Source organism: Aotus nancymaae, unplaced genomic scaffold, assembly GCF_030222135.1.
Source record: "Aotus nancymaae isolate 86718 unplaced genomic scaffold, 86718_ANA_hifiasm-v0.15.2.pri h1tg000040l, whole genome shotgun sequence".
NCBI classification, from domain to species: Eukaryota; Metazoa; Chordata; class Mammalia; order Primates; family Aotidae; genus Aotus; species Aotus nancymaae.
Window position 1 is genome coordinate 61,800,908 of NW_026988454.1, and position 27,545 is coordinate 61,828,452.

At 42.0% G+C, this 27,545-nt stretch overlaps 1 protein-coding gene across 2 annotated transcripts in view; it reads left to right on the forward strand.

Moving 5' to 3' along the window:
* The first annotated feature begins 449 nt into the window (after positions 1-449).
* PREP (prolyl endopeptidase) overlaps positions 450-27,545 on the forward strand; it is a 124,077-nt gene continuing 96,981 nt past the window's right edge. The window contains exons 1-4 of one of the 2 annotated variants that reach the window (XM_012438443.3): positions 450-509; positions 5,760-5,834; positions 25,610-25,743; positions 26,889-27,019. In XM_012438443.3, coding sequence (XP_012293866.3) covers positions 465-509; positions 5,760-5,834; positions 25,610-25,743; positions 26,889-27,019 — 385 coding nt within the window. In that variant the 5' untranslated portion in view covers positions 450-464. Of the gene's footprint in view, positions 510-5,759; positions 5,835-14,419; positions 14,472-25,609; positions 25,744-26,888; positions 27,020-27,545 lie in introns of those variants that run through there. The other variant, XM_012438444.3, reaches the window with a different exon arrangement.

Below are 27,545 nucleotides of genomic sequence, written 5' to 3' on the forward strand. Positions count from 1 at the left end.
GAGAGCGCGGGCGGGCCAAGGCGCGGGGCCCGGGTCAGCGTGGAGGGACGTGTCACACGCGCGGAGGCCCGGCCTCTGGCCGGGCGTGGGCAAGCGCGTGGCCGGCGTGCTCCCGGTGCGCTCGGGCAGCGCGGCCGCGGCCGGCGCTCCTGCAGAGGGAGCTGTGCGCCCGGCTTGGCGCACTCTCGGCGCCGCTCGCTCCCTCTTGCCGCCGCCGCAGCCGCTGGGCCCGCCCGCCGGGGAGGGGCTCCCGGGCTCGCCGATAGCGGCTTCCTGCTCCTGCACGTACTCGCCGCCGCGCCGCCAGTCCGTGAATGCTAGCTCTGGCCGGGAGCCGCCCGCCCGCCGCCGCCACCTGTCCCGCCGCTGCTGCGCCCCAGCCGCGCCTCGCTGCCAGCCCGGCTCGCTCAGGTCCGCTCCCGGAGCCCGCGCCCCTCCACACTGTCCCCTGTCCGTCCCCGGCCATGCTGTCCCTCCAGTACCCCGACGTGTACCGCGACGAGACCGCCGTAAGTACCCCTGCCCGCGCCCACCGGGCTCCTGGGCGCTGGTGCCGCGCATGCCTGGCCGGTGGCGCCCGCAGCTCCTCTCCCTGCAGCCCCTCGCCCCCCGCGTTCCTCCCTTCCCCCTCGGCCTTTGTTTGGGAGAATTGGGCCGGGGGCGCGGGGCTCCTCCCCAGCGCGGGGGCCCCGCAGGCGGTCACTCTGCTAGTGCTGGCCGCGGAGCGTGTGGGCGGCGCCGCCCGGCCGCTTTCCAGAATCAATGGGGTCAAGGGCAGACGCCCGGGTAGGAATGGGTGTCTTCAGGGAGTGCGAAGACTGACGGTGTCACTGCTTTTTTGACTGGCGAAGCCTCTTGCTTAAATATGGTGGTAGGAGAAAGTGTCCCCTGGTGTGTGTGTGATGATGTCACATTTAAAAACAAAAGCAAACTTTTAAAACTTACACTTTAAAGTCCTTAGAGTTGTAGCATATTCATTCGATTTTAAAACGTCTGTTGAGCGCCTACCCTGTCCCAGGTCGGATGCTGAGCATTGGGCCCTGGGGGTGCCAGACACCCAGACAGAAATGGGAAAGGCGGAGCAGTGACCCCATAGTGTGGCCATGCTGATCCAAGTTTTAAGAAAAGGAGTTGAGAGAGGGTGAGAGGAGGTCTTAGAAGGGAGAAGGATTGACCTTTTTCAGAATGAGTAAGTTTTGTCTGGTGGTGGAGTTGACCGCCATTTGCCTAAGCTGTAGATGAACTCAAGGTAACTGTTGAGATCCAGTAGGTGGAATTCTGGGCAGACACCTTTTTTTATGTAAACATGAATTTGACATTTTAAGAACTGGATTGCATCCAAATGTTTTGGCCGTGATTCTCTAATAGCTACATTTCTCAGACCGCTTAAAATATAATCAGGATAAATACGGATTTGTGTAATAGAGTTTTAATTTTTTTCTGTTTACTTTCCCAATTTATGCCAGAAAGTGTTTACTTTAAAGCACGTGTTACCTTGGGGTAGAGGGTGCTGACGCTTTAGAGTAAAGGACATATTGTTTTAAATTAAGATTTCCTGGTGACACTGATGCATTCATGGTTTCTTTGACCAGTGGCCCTCTGGTAACCATGTTTTCTCAGTCTGCTCAGCTGCTTGCTTATTAAATTTACCCTAACAACTCAAGAAGCTTTATTCCTGTGGTTTAAAGGGTTGTTTCCTTTGCATATGGGAGTAAAGTGATCCTACTGGAATGGAGAAAGAGGCTAGACTAAGTGAGAAGACCAGAGTGCTAGTTCTGGTTTTGTCATTCACTAGTTAGGCGACTTTTAGCAGCTTTTTCACCTGTTACAGGCCTTTTTTCCTCATATGTGCAATATTAGGACTGACTTGCTTGCTTGCTTCTGCAGTAGGAATGTTACCATTCATTCATTCACGTGGCAGTATAGTTCTGCAGTGCTCCAGACTAGTAATGGGAAAACATGTGGCTATCTTGGTTCTGGTTCTTAAGGATCTAAATATAAAGAACTACCCATTCTGTGGTTTGGTAAGTGCAGTTTTAGGTTTGATTTTAGAGTTACTTGTTAGTTTTTCACTCCTCTGGGTGCCTAAATCCTACAGTTTATTTATCTATGTTTAATAGTTCATGAAAGGTTTAAGTGAGGATTTTATGAAGACATCTAAAAGATTAGAAAGGTTTAAGTGAAGATTTTATGAAGACATCTAAAAGATTATAAACAATTAACTCGGAAGCGTATAATGCGGATGTTAATACACTTCAGTTCCTTCTCATTAAGCAACTCATAACTCTAAGCATCGTAGCCCAGGGAAGGTAGCTCTGGCCCATTCTGGATCCTGTTTTGTGGCTCCCTGATAGCTTATGTTGGGGTATCTTTTTTTTTTTTCCATTAAGGTTTTGGTTACTAAGCCCTAGGCTTGACTTAGGTATTTGCTTAAATTGTAGCCTTTGATTTCTAGGATGGATTCGTTTCTCCCCAGCATCAGCTGGGGAATTGCTATAGTTCTCCCTCTCTTTCACTCAAGTACCTTCAGCCACATGTTCAGTACTCTCCTGCTGAAAGGGTTGGAGCATTGAAACCGTTTTGGTGGATTTCTGCCTTTTTGTGTAGAAATTTGGAAGCTATGACACTTCTTGTGCCATGCCATTGACCATTGCTTAAGACAGTTGCTATCAGGAAATTCAGGCCTGCTACAGGGGACTTACACCCTGATAGAAGAGGCTTTAGGATGAGAGGAGCACACAGAAGAGGATGGGACTACTTTCCATCAGGAGAAGGAGGTATTATATGAATTGAGTCTGGAAGTTGACCATTTGGATAAGGGACAAAGGACATTCCTGATCCTGTGACTAAAATGATTCATAGCTGTGCAGGCCTGGATGGTTGTGGAATTGCATTTGTTTGCAGGATGTCAAGAAAGCCATTCTGACCGGACCATCAATAGATGGGTAAACTTGCATGGGCCTGGAAAGATGAGCAGAGCAGGTTTGATGGGTCCTGCTTACTGTATGTATGAGTCTGTACTTTATCCTGAAGGCAGTGGGTGAGCTGTTGAACAGTACAAGTAAAATATCGAACAAGATTAAGTAATACAGTACCTTATCAGGGCTCTATTTTTAAAACCTCTTGGAGAGGTGAAGAATGATTAGCAAACTTAAATCAGGTGGAAGAATTCGATTCAAGGGCCGTGGCTGTAAGACATACCAACCCCATTTGTAGGGTATGGTTTTAAAAAAGAAAGATTGGAAGTGGGGAGTTGTGGCTCCTGGGATTGACTGTGGAATTGTCCTAGAGAGAATCAGTTTCTTGTCCTAGTTAAAAATATCTGATCAATAACTTCCATCTGCTGTAGATGGTGTGCCCAGTCTGGACAGATAGGGCTGCTTGGTGTAAATTTCTGGATATGCCTGAATTTTAGTAACATCATAATCCAGGAACTTTTTTTTTTTTTTTTTGAGATGGAGTTTTGCTGTTGTTACCCAGGCTGGAGTGCAATGGCATGATCTCCGCTCACTGCAACCTCCACCTCCTGGGTTCAAGCAATTCTCCTGCCTCAGCCTCCTGAGTAGCTGGGACTACAGGTGCGTGCCACCATGCCCAGCTAATTTTTGTATTTTTAGTAGAGATGGGGTTTCACCATGTTAACCAGGATGGTCTCGATCTCTTGACCTCGTGAGCCACCCGCCTTGGCCTCTCAAAGTGCTGGGATTATAGGCGTGAGCCATTGTGCCTGGCCCCAGGAACATTTTTTAAGTGTCTTTTCTGCCTCCTCTGATGAATGGGGAAAAGGGTCGGCTGATTGCTTTAGTCTCAGGTCTGGTTCTAAACTTGGTAGGGCTCTGGGCATGTTACTCAACTTTGTAACAGCAACTTCTAGAAGCTGCTGTTGCTTCTAGAAGTGTATGATTGAAGGATGCTTTACAATTTGAAATTTTCTGATTTCTTAATGCTAGGAAGAGAAGATTGTTATTTTAAGCCTGTTTTATAACCACCGCAAGGTGTGTAAAATGAAAAGACTTGCAGATGAGAAGAAAAGATAGAAAGCTTTTGTACATTGGTGACAATCTGCTAAAATGTAGAGGTCAGGATTGAGAGTTGGTAACTTTATGAAGACCTATCAGGAGAGGCTTTAGTCAAGTTTTATGTTCCTTACTCTTGTTTTTATGTCCCTTGTTCAGTCAGTTGTTTAATATTTCCAGAGGGTTCTGCCTTACCTGCCCATTTATCCAGTTGTGCATTTCCCCAGGAGTTCTTTCACCAGGCATCAGATGAGGACAGATGTGGAGAGCCTGGTGTTGTAAGGCCCAGGGAGATTGTTCTCACCCAGCCAGGAGCCACACTGGAACTACAGCAGCACCAGGCTTTCCTTAGGGAATAGCCCTTACCTTTGGGTATTGTAGAACAAAGCAAGGAGACAGATGAAAAATTTATCTGAAATAGATAGAGGTAGTCTACCCAACAACCTTATACAAGAAGCCTTAACCAGAATGTTGGAGTGGTTCAGAGACTTGATTGGCAGGACATTGTCAGTGTGGTTTCAGTTATGGGGTTAATTTTTTTTTGTGGGGGAGGGGGGAATGGAGTCTTGCTCTGTTGCCCAGGCTGGAGTGCAGTGGCATGGTCTCAGCTCACTACAGTCTTCACCTCCCGGATTCTAGAGATTCTCTTGCCTCAGCCTCCTGAGTAGCTGGGATTACAGGCATCTGCTACTATGCCTGGCTACTTTTTAAATTTTAAGTAGAGATGGGGTTTCACCATGTCAGCCAGGCTGGTCTTGAACTCCTCACCTCAAGTGATCTGCCTGCCCCAGCCTCCCAAAGTGCTGGGATTATGGGTATGAGCCACTGCACCCAGCCCTTACGGGGTTAATCTTGATAGTGTCAGGTAGAGAGATTTTGTAATAATTTTTACTGCTGGATAATTTGTTTTGGCACAATCACTTGAATGGTGAAAGCTGCTTCTATTGCTCCTTCAAATGCCTTCAGGTGGCCTTTAAGGCCAGGCCCAGGAATTTGTGGTGGGAGCCCCAGAAAGCTTCCTTCAGCCAGGCTCTACTTACACTAAGCAGTTTTATTTCTTCCAATATCATGGTACCCTGAATGGGTGATGCTTTTGCACCTTCTTTTTATAAACAGTGAAAAAAAGCATTTCATAACAATAAAAAGGAAGAAAGGCATTAGTTTTAAAATGTTCTGCCATTGCATTTAAGTCAGCTTTTTCAGCTTAAGTCAATTAGAATCATTATACTACATATTAGGAACTTGCTTTTTGGCAGTTTAGACTTAAAAGCAAAAGTAACTGTGAGCTCTATTGCAGGAAAATTTCTAATTGTTGGGAAGCTCAGCGGAACAGGAGGGTGAGCACGTGTGTGTTAGCGCCCTCCCTGTCGTGCCCTTCTTGCGTGCCCACTGCATTGTCCACTGTATTGTGTCATTCTGTGCTTGGCCGCTGACAGCACGTTTTCAAGTTTCTTTAGCACAGTGGCAGGTCTTTGTTTTGTGTTGTAGGGACATAGCGGTTTCCTGTTCTGACCTTTCATCTTTCTTTCCTCTCTAGCTAAAACATTCTTTTCATGAAGGGTGGCTTGACACCTTTGAGAACCTGCCAACTTGGTTCATGTGGTAATTTGGGCAGACATGTTGCCAGTGAGCCAATTAGTATTTTTGTCCATCCCTTTCCTATTTCTCCATTACATTAAAAAAATACCAGTTTTAATTGGGATTAGAGAGTAAATATCTAATACCTCATTTTAACTTTTGCAGGTACAGGATTATCATGGATATAAAATTCGTGATCCTTACGCCTGGCTTGAAGACCCGGACAGTGAGCAGACAAAGGTAATTTGGTTTCTAATTAAAGATAAGGCAGCCTTAGTAGCTAGCACCAAACTCTGTCAGTAACTCTAGCTTTTTCTTTCTGTTGTTCTCCTGTGTTTTCTGCCATGAGATGGTGAGTATACCTGTTGCTAACACTACTTTTTGTTAAATGATTAATGGGAAAAAGACAAAAGCATGGCTTAGTCCCAGAGAAAATCATGCAAGTGCTTCAAATAATGTTTATGGTTCGTAGTGACACTGAGGAGCTATTTTAAATGAAAATATCAGAAAACTGATTTTTGCCAAAAGAAAACGTGAAAACCTAGATAGAAATGATGTTAAAGGAAAAAAATGCCTAAATATTTTTTTCCAAAGAAAAAGAAATCTTACATATGAAAGAGATATCAGGTCTTGAAAACCGAATACTGGCCTTAGATTGCTTATTGATGTTAATAAACAACAATGAAACAAAAACTAAGTTATAAATAGAAGAACGTTCTTGTATTTTCTAGAAGTAAAGGGGCAGAGAGGAGCATTTTCGGCTCTAAAAACATAAAGCTATTATATTCTTTTGGAGAAACAGATAGTATTTCAAGGACCCTGCTGAAGTCTCATTTCAGTAATGAAGGTGGCCCAAAGTCCTATGTCCCACAGATAACTTTCCTCTTCTTCGAGTTCCGGGGACTTGTCACTTACATAGACTTTTATTTTTTCTGAGATAGAGTCTCACTCTGTCGCCCAGGCTGTAGGGTGCTGGTGTGATCTTGGCTCACTGCCACCTCTGCCTCCTAGGTTCAAGCAATTCTTGTGCCTCAGCCTCCTAAGCAGGTGGGTTTACACGCACATGCCACCACACCTGGCTAATTTTTGTATTTTTATAGTACAGACGGGATTTCACCTTGTTGGCCAGGCTGGTTTCAAACTCCTGGCCTCAAGTGATCCTTCCGCCTCGGCCTCCCAAAGTGTTGGGATTACAGGTGTGCACCATCATCCCCGGACCATTTATATATACTTTATGTAGTTAATTAAGTTTGCTTGGGTGGGGGAATAGTGTTTCTCAAGTTCATCTTAAATTCTTTGATTCTTTTATTTATAATCGTAGTACATAATACTTAGTACATGTTTACAGTTTCTAATATGTTCACCATCCCCAAATTTATTCTAGCTTCTTTGAGTCTCAGGGTATGTTTCCCATTTTAAAAAAAAAATGTTAAATGCACTCTAGGTAGTTTTTCAGGCCAGTCTTCACACGCCTGTGTCTTAACTCCACCTGTTTCTTGTGGTCCCTTGCCACCATATATACCAGTGTTCTCTGAAGACCTAAATTCAGATTTGCCAGGAAAGCACCCCTTACTGAAGTGGAATTGCCCATCTCTCCGCTGGGTTAAGGAAAGGGATGGAGTGAAGAGCTTAGCTGGAGCACGAGGGTATATGGAGAAAAGAGGAGAAAGTAGAGGCAGGGGAGTAAAGCACATGATCATCTCTTTCTTCTTCCTTTAGTCTCAAGCACTGGCTCACCTGCTTTCTGCCATCCTCACCTGTTCTTTGTGAGTAGTGTCTCTCCTTTGCCCACTGCAAAGCTCCTAGGACTTCTTTTTATCCTTTGTCTCTAAAGGAGGCACACTACTATTTTGAGATTTCCTAATGGTTTTTACTTTTATCTGGAATCCTACATTCTTTCTCTTTCTAACTCCCTTCAAGAAAGACAAAGATCTCATAAGTGAGAATGGTTGATATTTGGCATTTAATTTTTCTTTCAAGAAGCGCTGGAATATAGAAGTGGACGGGCAGAAATTCTAAAGTGAGAAACACATGAGTATCCCTAGGAATGGTGAAAGCTGTAGCTCTGCATATAAGGCTGGGGGAACAGAGAGCAGGTGTGCGGCCACCTTCTCACTTCATCCCTGCTGTAGATTACGTTGATTGTTCAGCATTGGGCTGAGCTGAGACAGAGGGATTGGGCCTGGGAGTGGAGAGTCACACGCAGCTGCATAACCGGTACTGGCTAGCAAGCACTGGGGAAGAGAATGAAGTTCCTGTGCTTCTCTTGGAAAATTGTCCCCAAGGATGTGATGATTTCTTCACCTGAAGTATTGGCTATAACCTGGATTTCTAGAGCCTTTGATGGTGATTGAGTGATTCAGCACTGTCAGAATGACCCTGGTTTTGTCTGTTAATGAATGTATACTTTGCTGTTCCTTAGTTGATAATGACAGGTCTGTGGATGACAAGCCACTTATTAGTGGATATCAAACTTCCAATTAGTGGATGAAACTGCTAATTAGTGATCTTACAGTCAGCACTTGATAGAAACTAAGACATTGGAGTATACACTGTTATTTTTGTGGTATACATTTCTTCGATGCTTACTATGTGTCAGGCACTTTACTGGGAGTTCTGCATACCTTGTTTCATTTTTAATTCTCAAACTCTGAAGTTGATCTTTTTATTTCCCCCATTTTACAGATGAAGATATTGAGGTGCTGAGTGATTAAGTACTCCATGGTTACTCAGCTAGTAAGTGTGTAGTCAGGGGTGAAACCCAGGTAGACCAGGTGGTTATCAATTACATATTAAAAAATAAGTAAAAGTAAAAAGCCTAGGTGTAATAGCTTTGCAGATGCAAGTGAAAGGAATTTATTCATGCTGTGCTTGCCATGCGCCTCTGTAGGCCCTCATGTGTGGACCGTGGGCCGGCTCCCACTCCCATGCTGACCTGTTCTTTTCATTTTAAATGTGTTTTAAAAATTGTAATCTTTCAGAGTACTGTGCTCTTACATCCTTCTCTGACTTCATATTCTACCATGGCAGTTTTTCATGTTAGTAAGCAGTCTTTACAGCCCAGAATTTTAATAGAGTCATACTATTTCTTCAAGCAGATGCACTATATTATGCCTAATGACTTCACTATTGTTAGAAATGATTATTTTCAACTTTTCACTATTGCAAATAATGTCTCAAACAAGCGCTTTTCCAGGTGTCCACATTTCTGACAATGCCATGATTACTTGTTGCAGTAGCCTTGAAATCTCTTCTCCATTCCCAGGTATTTGCTTTTGTCATTGCTTTCAAATGGGTTCCTTTTCCATTATTGATGGCATATATGAGTGTTACTGACTCTTTTTTTAGAGACAAGGGTCTCACTCTTCGCCCAGGCTGGAGTGCAGCTATCTTCTGGTCTCCAGCTAACTTCCTGCCTTAGCCTCCCCAGTAGCTGGAACTACAGGCACATGTCACCATGCCTGGCAAGAGTGCTGCTGCCATGCCTGGCTAAACTAGCTACTGCTACCGATTTTATATTTATTTTGTACCTAGTCCCTTTATTGAACTCACTAATTCTAGTAAATCTGCAGTTACTTCCCTTAGGTTTCTAGATACATAATCATATATAATCAAATTTAGTGGTGATTTTATTTTCTCTTCTACCAAAATTTGATTATTTTAATTATCTTGTACCTAGTAATTTTTTTGAACTTAGTAATTTGAATAAGTTTTCAGTTATTTCCCATAGGTTTTCTAGTTATATAATCATATAACCTACAATTAATAATTCTTTTCTCCTCTACCAAATTTTGGTGCAGCTCTTATTGCATTGGTCAAAGCTCTGCAAAACATGTAAGAATAGTAGTGATGAAGAACATTCTAGCCTAGTGTTTAAATTGTTATTTTGAATGATAATTGTCATCTTGTTCAAGCATTGTTGTTCCTACTTTTAGTTTTGGATTTCAATTTCTTTTTAATACCAATCAGGATAATTATGTAGCTTTATTAATAATATTAAAATGTTCTTGAGTTCCTGTGATAAAATTCAGTTTTTTCTTATCTGCTTTTATGTTCCTTACAACTATATTTACAAAAAAAGTTGATCAGTATTCTGTTATCCAGTACAAAAACCACTAGCCACTTATAGCTCCTGAGGACCTGAAAATGTGGCTAGTCTGAATTGATTATGTGTTGTAAGCATAAAATACATGCTGGATTTCAAACACTTAGTTTGAAAAAAAATGTAAAATATCTTAATATTTTATATGGATTACATAAAACCAGTCAGGATATTAGAAACATCTGTAGCTCTCTTATAAGATCTGAAAGTAGGGCTTTGATTTAATGTAGTATTTAATACAGGTTGGCCAATTCTGACAGTGCCTAGCATTTAAGGCTATATCATTTATAAAACAAAATCAGAGAAGACTTGTAACAGAAAATTCTCAAAAACAGGGTCGAAATGATTTGTGTATAGTGGATTAAATAAAATATATTATTGAAATGAATTCTTTTTTCTTCTTAATGTGGCTACTAGAAAATTTTAAATTATATATGTAGCTTGCATAATGTATCTGCTGGGTAGCACTGCTTCTCTGTTTCTTTACAAAATATCTCTGTTAACATTTTTCACATCAGGGTTAGATTTGCTTCAGACAATCAACTGAATTGTGTGTTATCTTCTACAATCTGAAGCATTTGCTATAAAGTAGCAACATGGACCTTGATAGCTAGAAAAGATTCATCCAGATTCAACTCTCCCTCTGCCCCCTGCCCCGCCCAACCCCGCCCCTGTTTTTGAGAATTTTCTGTTATAAGTCTGCTCTGGTTTTGTTTTATAAAGGATATAGCCTTAAATGCCAGGCACTGTCAGAATTGGCCAACCTATATTAAATACACGATTAAATCCAAGACCTACTGTTAGCATTTCAGATCTTGTAAAAGAGCTAAGATGTTTCTCACTTCTTGACTCGTTTTTATTGGAAATGTAATAAGCAGCTTTTTGTTTAGAGGCTCTGTAAAAATTCTCCTTTTTACAGCAAGGTATGGCTAGTACACCTTTGTGTATATGCTAATGACCATGAATAGAAAATGTTCGTGCTGCTTTTCTGCTCATTTGAAAAACACGCCATACCTTTTCGGTCTGGGACCAAAATTTAACTCATCTGATTCAAAATGATAGACCCACTGGCATCAATAACAAGCCTCCTTAGAGTTGAAGGAGAGGTATGTGTGGAAGGTGCACAGGGAAGGCCTAAGTTGCTCCCTCTGATACCCAAGGTATGCTTTCTGAACAGGTCAGCTTGGCGCCGGGTGCTGTGGTTCACACCTGTAATCCCAGCACTTTGGGAGGCCAAGGCGGGTGGATCACCTTAGGTCAGGAGTTTGAGACCAGCCTAACCAACATGGTAAAATGCCATCTGTACTAAAAATAAAAAAATTAGCCGGGCGTGGTGGCATACACCTGTAATTCCAGCCACTTGGGTGGCTGAGGCAGGAGAATCGCTTGAATCCGGGAGGCGGAGGTTGCAGTGAGCAAAGATTATATCACTGCGCTTTATCCTAGGTGAACAGCGAGAGTCTGCCTCAAAAAAAAAAAAAAAACAACATCTGTAAAAACTGGTCTGGGAGAACTGTATGGAAATACAAACTAAACACCGAAAGTAAGGTAAAGGAAAAGCTTTGGGTTAGAAATCCTTTAGAGTCCTACGAAGTATGATATGCCCTTTAAGTGCATGTACCACAGTGAAATTTCGCTGGTGTAAATGGGATATCAGGGTAACCATGGTCGCATTAGCATGAAGGGCTACAGAAGGAGGTTTGCAGTCCTTAAAAATGATTTGAAGACTAGATAAGTAGGTCCCAATAATCAATTAGCCTATGCTTCCCATTCTGTAGGCATTTCCGGTTTGTCGAACAACTTTGTAGCTTGCAGAAGAAAGTTTGCCACAGTCTTGGACCCTGTTGTTTTGGTAACCTGAGCCTCCATACAAATAACAGGTGGTTGACTTCCTAAATTTCCCTCTGGTACGTGTACTTATTTCCCCTGGCAAACAAACAGGCAAACTCCAAACCCCACACTGTGCCTTAGCCCTTCCGAACCGCTTTCTTCCTCCCAGTTGGTCTCCTGGTCCTTTAGGGTATGTGCCCTGTTCAGATCTTACTTTATTATCATTGGCTCTCTCCCTCTCCTTCCCTGCCTGTCCACAAGCCACTTTCTGCGTGCCTGTTGACATAATTGAAATCACCCTTTTCTTTGTACCACTCCCAGTAACATCTCCCGTCAGCGTAAACTATTTTCTTCAAGATCAGTGGTGGCCCACTGGCCAAATCCAGAGACTCCCAGAAATCAGGCCAGGCACAATGGCTCACGCTTATAATCCCAGCACTTTGGGAGGCCAAGGTGGGAGGATTGCTTGAACCCAGGCATTCAAGACCAGCTAAGACAACATAATGAAACCCTGCCTCTTTATTTTTTTTTATTTTTAAATTTTTCTTTGAGAAAGAGTCTCATTTCATAACCCAGGCTGGAGTGCAGTGGTGCGATCTCTTCTCACTGCAACCTCCGCTTCCTGGGTTCAAGTGATTTTCACATGTCAGCCTCGAGAGTAACTGGAATTACAGGCATCCACCACCACGCCCAGCTAATTTTTTGTATTTTTAGTAGAGATGGGGTTTTGCCATATTTGTCAGGCTGGTCTTGAACTCCTAACCTCAAGTAATCCGCCTGCCTCGGCCTCCCAAAGTGCTGGGATTACAGGTGTGAGCCACTGTACCCAGCCTTTGTCTCTTTAATTAAGAAAAAAAAATTGTGTGTTTGTGTGTGTGTGTAAAACCAGAGACTTACATAAATCAGTGTATGTTCTTCACTAGGGAGGTGGAGCTCATGACCAGGGCAAATTGCTAGTTAACAACTTGGGATATGCAGGCAAAGAGAATGCTCTTCTGTCAGCCGTCCTTTTTTACCTTGCTTTCATCATGGAGGCAGCATCCCTCAGCTCTCTGGGGAAATGCTGAATTAGCATTTGTTCTTCCTGGCCTCTTTACTCATGTGGTACCAGGTAGTCTGTATTGCATAATTTGTTCCCCTTCCTGATAGTGATACTTTCTTCTCTTTACTTTTCTGGCTTGGTTTTGCAACCCAGAAGTCCCAATAGAAGCAATGTTCTTGAACCTCAGTCTCCCCATCTTACTGTGTCTTCACGCTTTTAGCGGAATATTCTAGAAGTTGTTACTGAGTTACTGAAGGAGAACTACACAAAGAAAAGAAAAATGTATACCTTTCAAGGGGTAGCTGCCTTAGCTGTAACTGATTGTCAGGTCTGGCTTTCTCAGAACTGTCCTCGAGCTTGGGCACATGAGTTAGCTAAATGTAGAGTATCAGCGGCATTTATCTAACGACTTTTTTTCCCTGAGTGCTGCCCTGGGCAAAATGAGAGTAGCAACAACTCCATTTCCTTCACAGATCTTGAGAAGAGAACTCTAACAGGAGGGAAAAAGTATTTTTGTTTATATTCGTTCCTTCTGAAAAATAAAATAACAATTTGTTTCAGAGAGGATGAAAGGAATATATAATGCAGATTTCTTTCCTAGGACGTGTGAGTTCCCGCTTTCCATTCTCCCACTGACTAGTTGGAAGTGACCCCATTACACCTGGTGATTAAGGGGCTATGGCAATTAAAACAGAAATCCTTCCAGATTCCAGGATAAGAATCCTGGAAATGTCACCACCTTCTCCTCCTGTCTCAGTACTGTTTCTTTCCTTGGCAGGAAAGATCTAAACCTTAAAGGACTTCTGATCATCTCTAGGATGTTTAAATATCCTCGGATTTCTGTGTAGATATTTTAATGTCACAGAGATCAGCCGAGAACAAAGTTTATGTAGAAAAGCATCTGCTTTCCCTGGTGCCCTTCATTGTCCTGAAGTCTTTTTGTTTGCTTGCTTGCTTGCTTGCTTGCTTTTGTTTTTGCTCTTTAGGGTTAACCGTAAAAGTGTGTAGCATGAGGAGTTTCTGTTCTTTCTGGTGTCAGTTTTGGTGTCAGTCTGGCCTAGGTCTGCCTGGATCATTTGCTTTCCCTAGCCCGAATCCAGAACCAGCCTCTCAAAGAACTAGTGCTGAGATAGGTAAGCAGGGACTTACCTGTCTGATTGCCTTTCCCCATCTGGCCACTACACCTTTTCGGGCTAAAGGAGAGCCACTGGGGTGGAAGCTTGCTTCCAGGAAATTCCAGTACGTGAAGGGTTAGTTAAACATCTCTAAGCCAAAAGCCAGCAATGAAAGCTTACTGTTGGAGCTGTTGATCACCAGAAATTGCAGGTATAACAGGCTGGTTTTTGGTGTACAAGTGTTCTTTGAAAACTTTATAATAAACTGGGGATATCTGTGTGGATACTTCCTTCTTTCTGTGAGTTTGCAGACATTTCTGATGTTGCTTCCATTTCAAGGCAGTGTGGAGGAATGGAGTATTTGCTGGATGGTACTAGAAGTCAGAAGATACAAATTGCAGCCTTTGGTGTTCTGTTTTCTTGTTTTGTGACCGTAGCGAGCTACGCAATCTAGTGTTTATTTTCTTCATCTATACAGAGTTAAAGTCACACTCATTCATTTAGCACCCAGATATAATAACATCCAAGTGAGAAAATGTATGTAAAAATCTGTATACAGCAAAGCTCTGGTCAAACGAAGATGGTGCTGCTTGGGCGATGCAGCTTCCATGCATCGGGATACAGACCTCTGACTCTAGTCTCCTAATTGCTTAGAATGTTTGACTTTAAAGACTCTTATAACTCTTTTTATTTTTATCTGCAAAACTAAGCCGATTTTCCTTTTGAATTCTAGGTTTTTCACGAAATGATACATTCTGAACATTGTTTTTTCAATGGAACTGTGACTTGTAAGTGTGGTTTCATTGTTCTAAAGTGTAATGATGAAACTAGGCCAAAGATTACTTAAAGGCAGTAGCCTTAAAGTAGCATCTTTTAAAATTGATACCTTGTGAACCCCACTGGCGAAGCTGCCCTGTGAGACGCTTTCCACCCATTCATTAATATTCCATAAATGGGCCTGGATTGAGAATTACTGCTGTGTGTATTCCTGTTCTAGTAGACATGAGAAATATGTTCAGTAAATATTTTACCACCTATTTTCTCAGTGTCTAAGACTTCTAAGGTCTTAAAGGTCTCATTACCTTCTGTGGGAATGTTTAGCCTTATTACAATTTGTAAACATACTTCTCATAAATTCACAACTGAAATATGTGCTTAGGGAACACCTTCCTTCTGATCTCTGGAGGGGATAATTGTCAAAAGTATGAGGAAGTTGCTGGCACTGGGCTACTCCTCTCCTAATCACTACATTCTCTTTTCTCCTTCCCACCTCCACCCCCCAATCTCCTTTCTCTTGCTTTCTGTATTTGGGTTTTTGATGCAAGCAGCAAAAACTGATTCTGGGCAAGTTAGGCAAATAGGGCATTTATGGCAAGGATATGAGGGTAGCTTGAAATGCACCGAGAACCAGGCTCTGATCAGGCAGGAATGTCACTATTCATCCAGCATTGCTATGGCTTCAACGATCTCCAGTCATTCAGCCTGCCGTCTCTTTTTCAAGTGATGGTATCCCAGAAGGAGTCTTGATTGGCCAAGCCGCTTGGCTGTATTGCAACAGTAAGAGAAGAGATTTGGTAGACGCCCCAAAGACCCTCTTTGACTTCTGTAGTGGCAGCACAGCTACGTGCTCCACTTAGAAGGGAGGGCACTAGGGAGGGAGAATGGATGCTGGCTACCCCAAATGCCACATGCCTGCAGGTTTCATTCTATTTTTTCCATATGTGCTTCATTTCTTCCTACTTCTTCAACTTTCTTCCTCTCTCCTTAGTTTTTCTGTGTGTCCACTGTGCTGAGTATTCAGTTAAATAAAGGAGGATGTGGTGTCATAAGTAAGACAGATGCCCATGCCAGCATGGAATTTGCATTGTAGTTTGGGAGGACCAGAGATTGAAGATGGACAAGCCACTTGATTTTTGAGGTGCTAGAGGTCAGAGCAGAAAGGAGGCTGAGCCACATCTTGTAGAGCAAGCTTGTCCAACCCGTGGCCCACTAGCCACGTGTGGTCCAGGACGGCTTTGAATGTGGCCCAACACAAATTCGTAAACACTTAAAGTGTTATGAGATTTTTTGTGTGTGTGATTTTTTTTTTTCTTTTCTTTTTTTTTTTTTTTAGCTCATCAGCTATCGTATTAGTGTATTTTATGTGTGGCCCATGACAGTTCTTCCCGTGTGGCCCAGGGAAGCCAATAATTGGACACCCCTGTTGTAGAGGCTAAGACTCCAGCCCCCTTGGTTTGCTATCAGGGAAAGAAGCTCCATTTTAGAAAAGCACACTCTAAATCATTGATGAATTGTTTCAAGTACTTGTATACATTTAATGTTGCTGTTGTCTCTGTAAGAAGTTACTCAGCTTTGGTTTCAGTCATCTGCAGTTTTTTGGTGAAAAATGCTAGCATCAGATACGGTATTTTTGGGAAAACAGCTGTTAAAAAGTGAACATCTGAAGAACTAAGATAACTCTGATTTCTCTCAACATTTTTTTTTTTTTTGAGATGGAATCTTGGTCTGTCACCCAGGCTGGAGTGCAGTAGCAGATTTCAACTGCAACCTCCACCCGCTGAGTTCAAGCAGTTCTCATTTCTCAGCCTCCCAAGTAGCATGAGTAGGTGGGACTAGGCAGCTGCCACCATGCCCAGCTAATTTTTGTATTTTTAGTAGAGGTGAGGTTTCACCATGCTGGCCAGGCTGGTCTGGAACTCCTGACCTCAAGTGATCCGCCTACCTTGGCCTCCCAAAATGTTGGGATTACAGATGTAAGCCACCATGCCTGGACCCAACTTCTCCCATCCCCCCACCCAGATGTTTAGGTGCCTAATTCACCATCCCATTCTGCCTTGTCCAGGGGAGAGTGTTTAGCCATAAAAATCACCCGGGAACTTGTTAAAAATACAAATGCTCAAGCTTCAATTTGGAGCATTGGATTTCAGTATAAATCTGTTTTCCCAGAGCCCCACTCCTCACCCTCAGGTAATTGTTCAGACACACACAGTTTGGGAAAACTGCCCTAGGGAATACTTAGATTACTTGATTAAAGAACAATTATAGTAACTTTCATTTTTTCTAGGGCCTATTCACAAGCAGCTAAGTTCTAATAGACGCCTCACTGTTGTTTATAGCATCTTTGTAAATTCAACATTGTTAATGGTTCCAGTTTTTCTCATTGGTGGAAATCAAGGCATATGACAAAATTTCCAGGACTCTTCCAGATCACCTGACCCTTTGAATCAGCTCTTCATTTATTCATATACATGACTCTCTGGATCTCCAGTTCTATCTCCATAATATCTCATACCTTTCTACTTGTTCTTATTCATGCCAACACCTCCCGGCATACATTGGCACTGAGCTAGATGTTCAGTAACTTCCTAACTTGTCTCTTTTCTTCTAGACTTTTCTTTTCATTCTGCTCCCTCCAGCAACTAAACAAATGAGAACCCTTAAATTAAATGATAGTTTTTTTGAGCCATTTAGCAAAGTAGCAGGCACACAGTCAGTGCTTAATAAGTGTTCACCATTGCACTCGTTAATGACCAGTTTAAATAGTACAGAAATTATGGTTTTTGATAATTTGAAATACTTCATTCTTATCCTTATCTGGGACAACTTCTTTTATTGCAATTAATTATTGGGCTCTTTCCCCCGATTTTGTTTCACAGTCATTGCTCTGTTCAGTTCTGTTTTCTTTTTTGGATCCATTTTATTCCTTTGTATTTCTTACTAAATTATTCATTTGATTGAGATTTAAAAATTACTAGCATAAAGTTATGTGTAATATGCTTTTAAAATGACTTTACTTTCCCAATCCATGGTTATATTTGCTTACAAATTCTAAATTTGAATATCTGTAACATCCTTCCTCTTTGCTTGATTAGTTTAGCCAAAGCTTTGGCTAAAGGTGCTTTTTTTTTCTTCTTTTTTTTTTTTTGAAGCAGATGTAGGACTTATAAATTTTATACTTAAAATTTTTTTCTAGTTCATCAATTTCTTATTTTCTCTTGTTATTTAGCAATTTTTTATTTTAATGCTTAAAGTCCATTCTTTCTCATAAAACACCTTTAATCTAGAGACTGTGTTCAGACATCCCCAGCCAACCTTGGGGCAAGCTTCTAGTCAGCTCTCCTCTTTCCAGCCTGCTCATGGTCATCCAGCCCCAGCTTGCTCAGAAAACCAGAGGCTTCCTAGGAAAGCTGTGTTAGTCAAGACTCTTGATCAGTGGTACCTGACACCCAACTCAGACCAGCTCACATAACAAGAGGAGCTGAGTGGCTCACCTTATTGGTGTTCAGGTATAAGTGCCTTTAGGCACAGCCCAATCCAGGAGTGCATATGGTATTTTGGGAAAATGTCTTTTTCTCTTAGGTCATCTGCTTTTCTCTGATAATTTTGTTTTTCAGCAGCCTCTCCTATGTGGTAGGGAACGATGGATCTTGTCTCTTTGGGTTTCACACTGTCCTTGTAGCCCCAAATGTCTTAAGTTGAGATAACCTCACTTCAAATATTCATCTCTGTCCCTGAAAAAGGATTCTGATGGTTTTGCCTGGGTTTACTACTGTTACTATTTTGTTGACTATTTCCTGTGGATTTGAATTGATGGAAAGACTCTGCTTATGAAAATGAATAGGCTTTACTTATCTAAAGAACGTAGAAGGGAGTTAGCGTAGTTAGAATACAGACAGAGGTATCTGTCATATTATCTATGACACATGGAGGTACATGCGACCAGTACCCAGAATCCTCACTGAGAATCCTCTGTTGCAGATGATAAGATGTGATGAAGAGAGAGGGTAAACCTCAAACTTTCTGAAGGTATAACTGTCACGTTCCAGCCAGATGTCCCTCATCAGTCACAGTGTGGTCACTGCCCTTCAGTACCTGGCATAACCAAGCATGAGCACTCAGGCTCCCAAGCCTGCTCCCTATACACTCTTGAATTCACTAGTGCAGGACTGAAACAGGCTGGCTCCCTGATGTGTGAGTCATGCCAACAAGCCCTGAGATTGCCCACAGCCTCACCTGCATGAGGTCCTGCCCAGCCCTGGTCTCGGGGAGGGACCTTCTGATTGGCCAGCAGGGGTCACATACACCCCTTCCCTGACTATCAGTGGGACTTTACAGGGCACCAGAAAGAAATAGATGTCAACTCCAACAGTGTTTGCCGCATCCCTTGAACCTTAATGTGTGATAGTCTTGTTTTTCTTATTTTTTTGTATTTTCTCAGTAATCTTGTTGCAGTTTGAATTTCCTCATTAATACCGAATTATTTAGGAGAGGATGTGTGTGTGTTTAATGTCCTCATGATCAGATATTTAGTTAGGTTTGGATTTGAGGTGCTAATCACCTCTTTCTTCATCAGGTTTTTGGTCAGGAGAGTACACACCAGAGAACGGAGCCCAGTGGGGTTACAATTTCAGTTTTGAATGGACTCCCTGGTAATGACAAGTACTGAGAACAAGGCTTGACTATCAGGTCGGAGTGATGGTTTCTGCTTCCTCCCCAAGCGAAGAATCTAGCCCCAGTGAGGGAACAAGTTGATTTACCCACACAGGAACAGGCAGAGAGGTGGAAAGAGGCCTGATGGGGCTTCTAGAAGGCCCTGCCCAGTCTATTGGTCATATGGAGCTGGAAGCTTACTATAAGCCATTTTTACCCAAGAGCAGTTGGTCCCAGAGAAAAAGATGGGCCCACTCTGGGTTTTTTATGTTAAAGTTTAGCCTCACTGATTGAACTAGATATTTCTTCATCTTGAGAACAAGTAGGGGGCTTGTGGACCAGGAAAATAAAGCACTTCACCTGGTGAGGTTAATGGCATTGTCATCAAAACTGTGGCCTGAACAAGCTTTTCTTTTTGGGGCTTAAGTTTCCCTCTTTGTTGTCTGATGGGCTGCTAATTTTTGCAAACATTCGGTAAGTACTGGAAATTTAGGGGCACTCATGTTTTGTTTTGTTTTAAATGGTAGAGATTCCTTGGCACAGATACTAGTCTTGGAAAGTCCGTTATTCCAATCCTTTATAATTTCCGTTTCTGGACATGTTTCCTGAAAAACAGCTGCATCTAATGCTCCTTTTGGCATGACCTGCCTTTACCGTCCTGCCCTCCTGGCCCTAAGTCCTGCAGCCTCAGCGTGAGCTCTACCACCTCTTGGCTGCTTTTTGATGGGGATGTCTCTGTACTTGTAGAGTCATTTCCAAATTCCAAATTCTGCTAAAGTGAGAGGGGATCCAAGTATGCTGCCCCTGTCTTTCACTTAGGCTGGAATTATTGTTTTTGCCACTTTCTCCGGAAGCCCCTGATAGTTGCTTAACCAAGTCCTATGTCTATTATTTGTAGCAGACACTCCTCAAAGCCTGTGGGATGTAGATAGCACCACTCCTAGTTTTCCTTGGTGTTTCAGAAGAGAGGAGGTTGATACTGTGCCTGAGCTGGTCTCTACCTGGAAGTCCCTCCTGGTGTCTTGCCTGCAGATGGCACTTGCCCCAGCCCACCCTGGCCTGTCCTGGAAGTAGCTCCTCCTTTATTTGTTCTCCTCTAGCACATATCTTGATCATTCATTCATCTTGTTAATCACCGTGGTACACATTGTGGTGTTTTGTATAAATATTTATATAATGAGTATAGCATAATTTTTATTCATTTATGTAAGAATTGTAAAGAGAGTTTTTTTTTTAAGTGAGCAATATTTATAATTTACACTTCCATTTAGAAAGGGAAAAGTTAGAATTATATATTCAGATGTGGAGCAATCAGTAAGTGAGCCTACATCTGTATTTCATAAGTCAATTTTTTTTAAATTGACAAGTGAAAATTGCATATATTTATGGTGTGCAGCATGATATTTTGACATATGTAGAAATTGTGAAGTGGCTAAATTCAGCTATTTAACATGTGCATTACCTCACATACCTCTGTGTGTGTGTGTGTGTGTGTGTGTGTGTGTGTGTGTGGTGGTGAGAATACTTAAAATCCCTGTTAGCCGTTTTCAGGTATACAATATGTTATTACTAAATGTAGTTACCATGTTGTACAATAGATCTCTTATTTCTCCTGTCTAACTGACACTCTGGATCCCTTTACCAACATCCCCCCACAACCCCCACCTCTGGTAACCACCATTTTACTGCTTCTGTGAGTTTGACTCAAAATTTTAAATAACACATGTAAGTGAGAGCATGAGGTATTCATCTTTCTTTGCCTGGCTTATTCTGTAGGACTGCAGTATTTTGTGTATTAAAATAGAGTACATACAAGGGCAATTTGAAAAAATTCTTCTGAAGACAGTAGGAGTAAAGGAATCTCAGCTCCCAAATTAAGCCACCCTTTGCCAGATAGCTTTTCTCTTCTTTTTTTTAACTGCAGTAAAGAACACTTCACATGATGGCTACCCTTGTAACAGATTTTTCTGTGCACAATATAGTATTGCTAACTATAGGTACAGTGTTGTACAGCAGATCTCTAGAACTTAGTGATCATGCATATTTGCTTTGCTTGGTTTTTTTTTTTTTGAGATGGAGTCTCACTCTGTCGCCAGGCTGGAGTGCAGTGGCACGATCTTGGCTCACTATAACCTCTGCCTTCAGGTTCAAATGATTCTCCTGCTTCAGCCTCCCTAGTAGCTGGGACTACAGGCACATGCCACCACACGCAGCTAATTTTTTGTATTTTTAGTAGAGACGGGGTTTCACCATGTTGACCAGGAAGGATATTCTTGATCTCCTGATCTCGCGATCCACCCACCTCGGCCTCCCAAAATGCTGGGATTACAGGCGTGAGCCACTGCGCCCGGCCTGCTTTTAAGCTTTATAATAATCAAGGCAAATGAGATATAAGATTTCTTAGTTTTGAGCAGCAACTCTGCTAGGGAAATGTGTTCAGATTCATCTATAGATATAAAATCAAAACTGTTGGCCCTCTTTAGAAGCTCAGCCACATGCATCAGGGGCTTTCACGTTTCAGTTGTTTTAATACATCCTAGAAAGAGACTGTGGGTACTAAAGCTCCTTGAACAAGGAACGAGTTTTCCTCACCCTGCCTCCTTATCGCCATGTAATTCTTCCAGTTCTTTGTTTCTTTATTATTATTCTTTTTCTCCCTTTTCCCTCAATTTTTTCCTAATGTTTAGACCAACCAAGATGGTGTACCTGTTAAATACATAAATGACCAAGAAGATATTTTCCTGGTTAAAATATCAGAAATATTATTGGCATTTGTGAAACCCTAAATTTAACAAAGCTTCTTCACAAAAATTTTCCACCACCTTCATGAAAAGGATTTGCCCAAGTTATAAAGATGTGTGTTATGAAAGAACTTGAGACTTTTAGGAATTTGGACACTGTTTGGTTTTACATCTAGATATTTGACTTGGAAAAGTGCAATCTCTAAGTATTGGTCTATTTAAAGTAATTAGCTACCATTTGTGGGTAGGAGGTGACAAAACTGGATGTACTAATCCTAAAATTATTGGGTAGCATTTTTACACCTGACATAACAGTTTCATGAAAATTTCATATGTGAAAAGCCAGTGTGTCTGCTTCAGGGTGAGATGAATTCTGTTGCAGTAGTTGTGATTATACCATGAGACATGTAAAAGAAGCAAAGCAAAATAGAGAAACAGCTGGAGAACGCAATTCTGCTTTTCTAAGGAAAATGAACTGAGCAATCTGTTGAGCAGCCTCTGACCCTTGGATCCATCGTGGGCCTAAGTGCAGCCTAATGCAAATCAGAATTAGGGAAATGACGTCTTCAGGGTGCCTTCCTTAGAGAATCCCTCAGTGGAAGGGCAGGGGCCAGCCAAGACCCTCAGCATGGGGTCTCAGAGTAGACCCCTTCTTAGGGTTCTGACTAGAATGTTCTGGTGAGGCCTCTGGGAAATAGCCACAAAAAAACTGCAAACTGTGCTGTGCCCATTGTCTCTGACTCCACTCTCATTATGATGGTTGTTCCCACCCCTTTTACAGACCAGCCATTTCACTCGGCCTCATCTCTCACCAGCCTCCCAACTGGCCTCTCTGTCTCCACTTTTGCTCCCCTGTAGTCTGTTCTCCATCCAAAGCAGAGTACTCTTTCAAAAAAGGTAAATCTCCTTACCCAATCATGGCTTATTTGCACTTTGATGAGAGATTAAACATCCTATCTGCCCACCAGGTGCCGCCTGCTGTAGCTCATGCCTGATCCTCTGGCCTCAGCTCATTCCTAGCCTCACTCACCTGCGTACTCTTCTTCACACCTGCCAAGCTATTCCCCCTGCCAGGACTCCTACACCTGCCGTTTCCTCTGCCTAGAACATTCTGCCCCACCTTGAATGGTTGCTCCCTCTCAGACCTCAATTTGAAACCTCCTTAGAAGGGCTTTTGTGACCACCCTGCTTAATTAGGTGCCCTCTTTCCCAGTGATTTTTCAAGGTCTACAGGGAATGGCTGGTTTGTAAATTTCCAAACCATTTGTGGATTGAGGTTTTTCCAAAATGTAACGAAGATGCCATAGCAATATCAAAGTGCCATAAAGGTTTTCAGCACTCTTGTGTTCCCCACTCCTCTCCTTGTGGGCTGGTAGCAAACAGTTTAGGCCAGCGCCCATCTGTGGTTGACACTTTGGGGAGCAAGCAGCATTGCTCTGCTGATTATCCTGTGTTTGTCCCAAGAACCAACCATTCTGCAACCCTCTGGCCTTTTGTGCGTGTTTGTCCTCAGTAGTATGAACTCCATGATGACAGGGATTTTAGCTTGGACTTGTCACTCATCCATGTGGATGTTCCAGCTCTCTGATGTTCCTATCCAGCACAGCCCAATTCACGCAGGAGAAAATCAGAGAAGGCCCACGTTTCATCTCCCTCCTCCCCAGGTGGATCTGTTTCATTCTCCACATCCTGTATGAGTCTCTGAATGATATTGCTAACTCACTGCATGACCTTAACCAGGGGACTTTAATACCACTTGCCTCTGTCTCCATCTCTGTGAAGTAGGCATGGTGTTTTCTTCCACTGTAAAATGAGGTAGTGCTTTTGGACACACTTTATGATCTCCAAAATGCTCCCCTGAGTGGCTTCTCAGGTAGGCATTGATTTTGTAACTGAAAAACAAAAGCCAATTTCCTCCTTGATGTTTTTAATAAGGGAAAGTGCAGCCAGCAAACTTCCTGTAAAGGGCCACATAGTAAATATTTTAAATGTTGCAAGCCACATAAGTCTCTGTTGGTTTCCCCCCCTACCTCTTTAAAAATATAGAAACTATTCCGAGCTCCAGAACTGTAGGAAAGCAGGCCAGGGCGAAGATTGCCAATCCATAGTGATAGTTGGAATTGTATTTCTTGGGACAAAGTAAATTTTATTTTTGGTTTAAATGAAATAAAAAATGTGACCTTAACAGTTTTATTTTTCTTGAATTGGTCCTCTTGCAAAAATGTTAATTACTTTATTCATACTTTACACCCCTTGTCTCTTGTTTTTAAATGTGTCATAATCAGTGAGCTTTGGAACAGTTTGTCTCACCATAAAATCATGGTTCTGCAGAATGGGATTGGTGGTTTTTGTAGAGGAACCCAAAGCAGAGTTACACATTGGAAGACCAGCTTGATGATATGTCCAAAAGTGGACTCTGATAATAATGCATTTTTGCCTGCCATTCAAAATATATTATGGTCTTAATTTCCTGAAGTTTTTCCCTGATGATTTGCTTACTTATAGACAGCTGATGAAATCTTCTATTGAATTTAAAGCTAATATGGTGTTATTGTTTTATTTCTGGCTAATAGCCAGATGTGAATTACTGTTAGCCAAGTTTGTATAGTATTGTCAACTTTTTAACTGCTTAGTTACAAATAGGGGGTGCTTGGATACAACTCATCTTTTATAAAAGCCCCTTTTCCTGCCTTCGCCGCCAGTATTTTCTGACAGCCATCTCTTGCCTCTCTTATAAATATGTTGCCTATATTCTTCGGCAGTGCCGTTGTTTCCAGTGTGTCTAGTGTTTTTGTTTTTTTGTATGTGTGTTTTAAGACAGAGTCTCTCTGTGTTGCCCAGGCTGAAGTGTAGTGGCATGATCTTGGCTTACTGGAACCTCCACCTCCTGGGTTCAAGCGATTCTCGTGCCTCAGCCTCCTGAGTAGCTGGAATTACAGGCACCCCCCCACCACGCCTGGCTAATTTTTGTATTTTGAATAGAGATGGGGTTTCACCATGCTGGCCAGGCTGGTCTCGATCTTCTGGCCTCAAGTGATTCACCCGCCTCAGCCTTCTAAAGTGCTGGGATTACAGGCGTGAGCCACCGCACCTGGCCTCCCAGTGTTTTTTCAGTGTTCTTTGGTTGCAAATTTTAGCAAAGTTCTCCGATTGAAATTGACATGGTAGTAGGTCTTAGCAAGTCAAAACCAAAATCAACAAAATAGTGCCTGGGTATCTCTAACTTTCTCTCTGTAACTCTGACATGTCAGGATAGCCAGCTGCTGAATAAGAAGCCTGGAACCCTGGCACTGTGTAAATGCAGATTATTTTGCAGTATGTGACTTGAGCTACAGTATAGTGTGTTTGTTAGGAGCGTGAATCTGGGAGCCAACTCTGCCATCGCCACTTTCTAGCTGTAGGATGTTGGGCAACTTTTTAACCACTCCAAACCTCAGTTTCCCCATCTGTAAAGTTGGCATAATAAAAGGACCTTCTCCATAGGATTATTGTGAGTTTTAAATAAGTTAATATTTGCCCCGTAAGGATTAGCTGAGTTAGTGCCTTGTAAGCATTGGCTGTTATTATGTATTAGTCACTTGGCAGGAGCTGGGCAGGTATGAAGAAGAGTAAGGAGGTGAGAGAGGCTGGTAATGAGAGAGAAGAGGCACTGGCCGAGAGGCAAAGTGTGCTTTTTCTGATAATATATTAGTGGATAACACTTTACATGGAAAATCTTATATTTAACTTGCTTTGTCCATTTAATTTCTCCACAGGCCTTCGTGGAGGCCCAGAATAAGATCACTGTGCCATTTCTTGAGCAGTGTCCTATCAGAGGTTTATACAAAGAGAGAATGACTGAACTGTATGATTATCCTAAGTATAGTTGCCACTTCAAGAAAGGAAAACGGTATGTGAGACTGCTTTTACTGAATTTCCTTTTATTTTCAAAGCAAATGCTTTCTTAAATTGTAAAGTACAAATTCCAGATAACTTATCCTTGTATAAGAGTAATTCATAAAAAAAAAAAGAGTAATTCATTATAAGGAATTAATTTCTGTGCCTGAATATAAGAATAATATTGTTTGGTCTATTAGGTATTGTCCAAATTGTTAAAATAATGGTGAAGAAATTTAGTAGAGATATAAAGTAATCTGGATTATAGGAAATCATTGTTGTCTTATGGTTAGTCATTGGTGAGATAGGATGATTCATAGACAGCAGTGGAGGTTTGTTTGCCTCCAAAATTAATTACCTTTGGTTTATACTACTTGGAAACATTTAATTCGATGTATTTCTTGCATCCCAAGATTGGTGAACTGGTGAAATTCACTTCTCTTGTTCCTGTCCCATTAACGCCCACTTACATGTGCTTTTTTTGATTGTTTATTAAATCTCTTCGGAGCCACTATCACAAGTTTACCTTAGACTTTCTTGAGCCCTCTGCCATTCTCACACAGAGATCAGCAAAGTAGAGTCTGCATTCCAAACCCCGCCTGCCTACCTATTTTTATAAATAAGGTCTGATTGGGACACAGCCATGCTTATTGGTTTATGTATTGTCCATGGCTGCTTTTGTGCTACAGCTGTAGGCTTGAGTATTATAGCGACAGATTGTGTGGCTCACAGAGACTGAAATATTTGCAGTCTTGCCCTTTACAGAGAAAGTGTGCTGACCTTCCACCCTAGCAGCCTGGCTAGGGAAAAGAACCAGAATTGTATTTTAGAAAAATCTGCTTTCTTCTTCATTTAAAAGAAAAAGTTACTGCTTTATTTGAATATCTATTTTTATTTAACACATAAAATGGTCTTCATTTGTCTCTACTTAGCTAATATGCAGAATTACAGTACATGATTTGAATATAGAAAGCAATTCCATTAACAAGCTCTAGGTAGAGAGACATGATGGGACCTTTCACCCATGTCCCCACATCCCTGTGATGGCCAGATGACAGTTGCACCTTTGTAGGTTTTTGGGTTTTGCCTGTGCGTGTTTGGTTTTACTCCACAAATAGAAGACTTCACAGCTAAATAAAGACCATCTCTGTTCCCCAGGTATTTTTATTTTTACAATACAGGTTTGCAGAACCAGCGAGTATTGTATGTACAGGATTCCTTAGAGGGTGAGGCCAAAGTGTTCCTGGACCCCAACATACTGTCTGATGATGGCACGGTGGCACTCCGAGGTAATTGCTTTACAGAGAGGCTCATGGGACCTCTCTTAGAGCTCTGAAGTTAGTGCAGTTGCTTTACCTCTGAAATACCAGGCAGGGTGTGGACCATATTGTAGAACAGATGCACATACAATATCAGGAAAGCTAATTTTTGCACAGTATATTTAGAATACATGAATAGTCACATTCCTCTTTGCCACTGGGATGGCATGAAGCAGAACTGGAGGATAATTCACACTGGACCCAAATTAGCTTCTAGGGCTTCTGGGATCTTGAAGTATCATCATCATTTCCTATAACATCCCTGAGACCTATCTGTGATTAGAAAAAAAATAAGTTGTCTTCTATGAGAAATTTAAGCTTACAAACGATGTTCCAACTATAAATATTAAACAGGAAAGAATGTTTATCAGATCAATTTCCCTCTTGGGAAGGAGGTGATCAGATTTTAAAAAATCTATTTAATTGTCAGTGTGCTAGAATTACAAGTAAAAACACACAAATCTTGTAGAAATTGAACAGCTGGGTATCCTCTTCC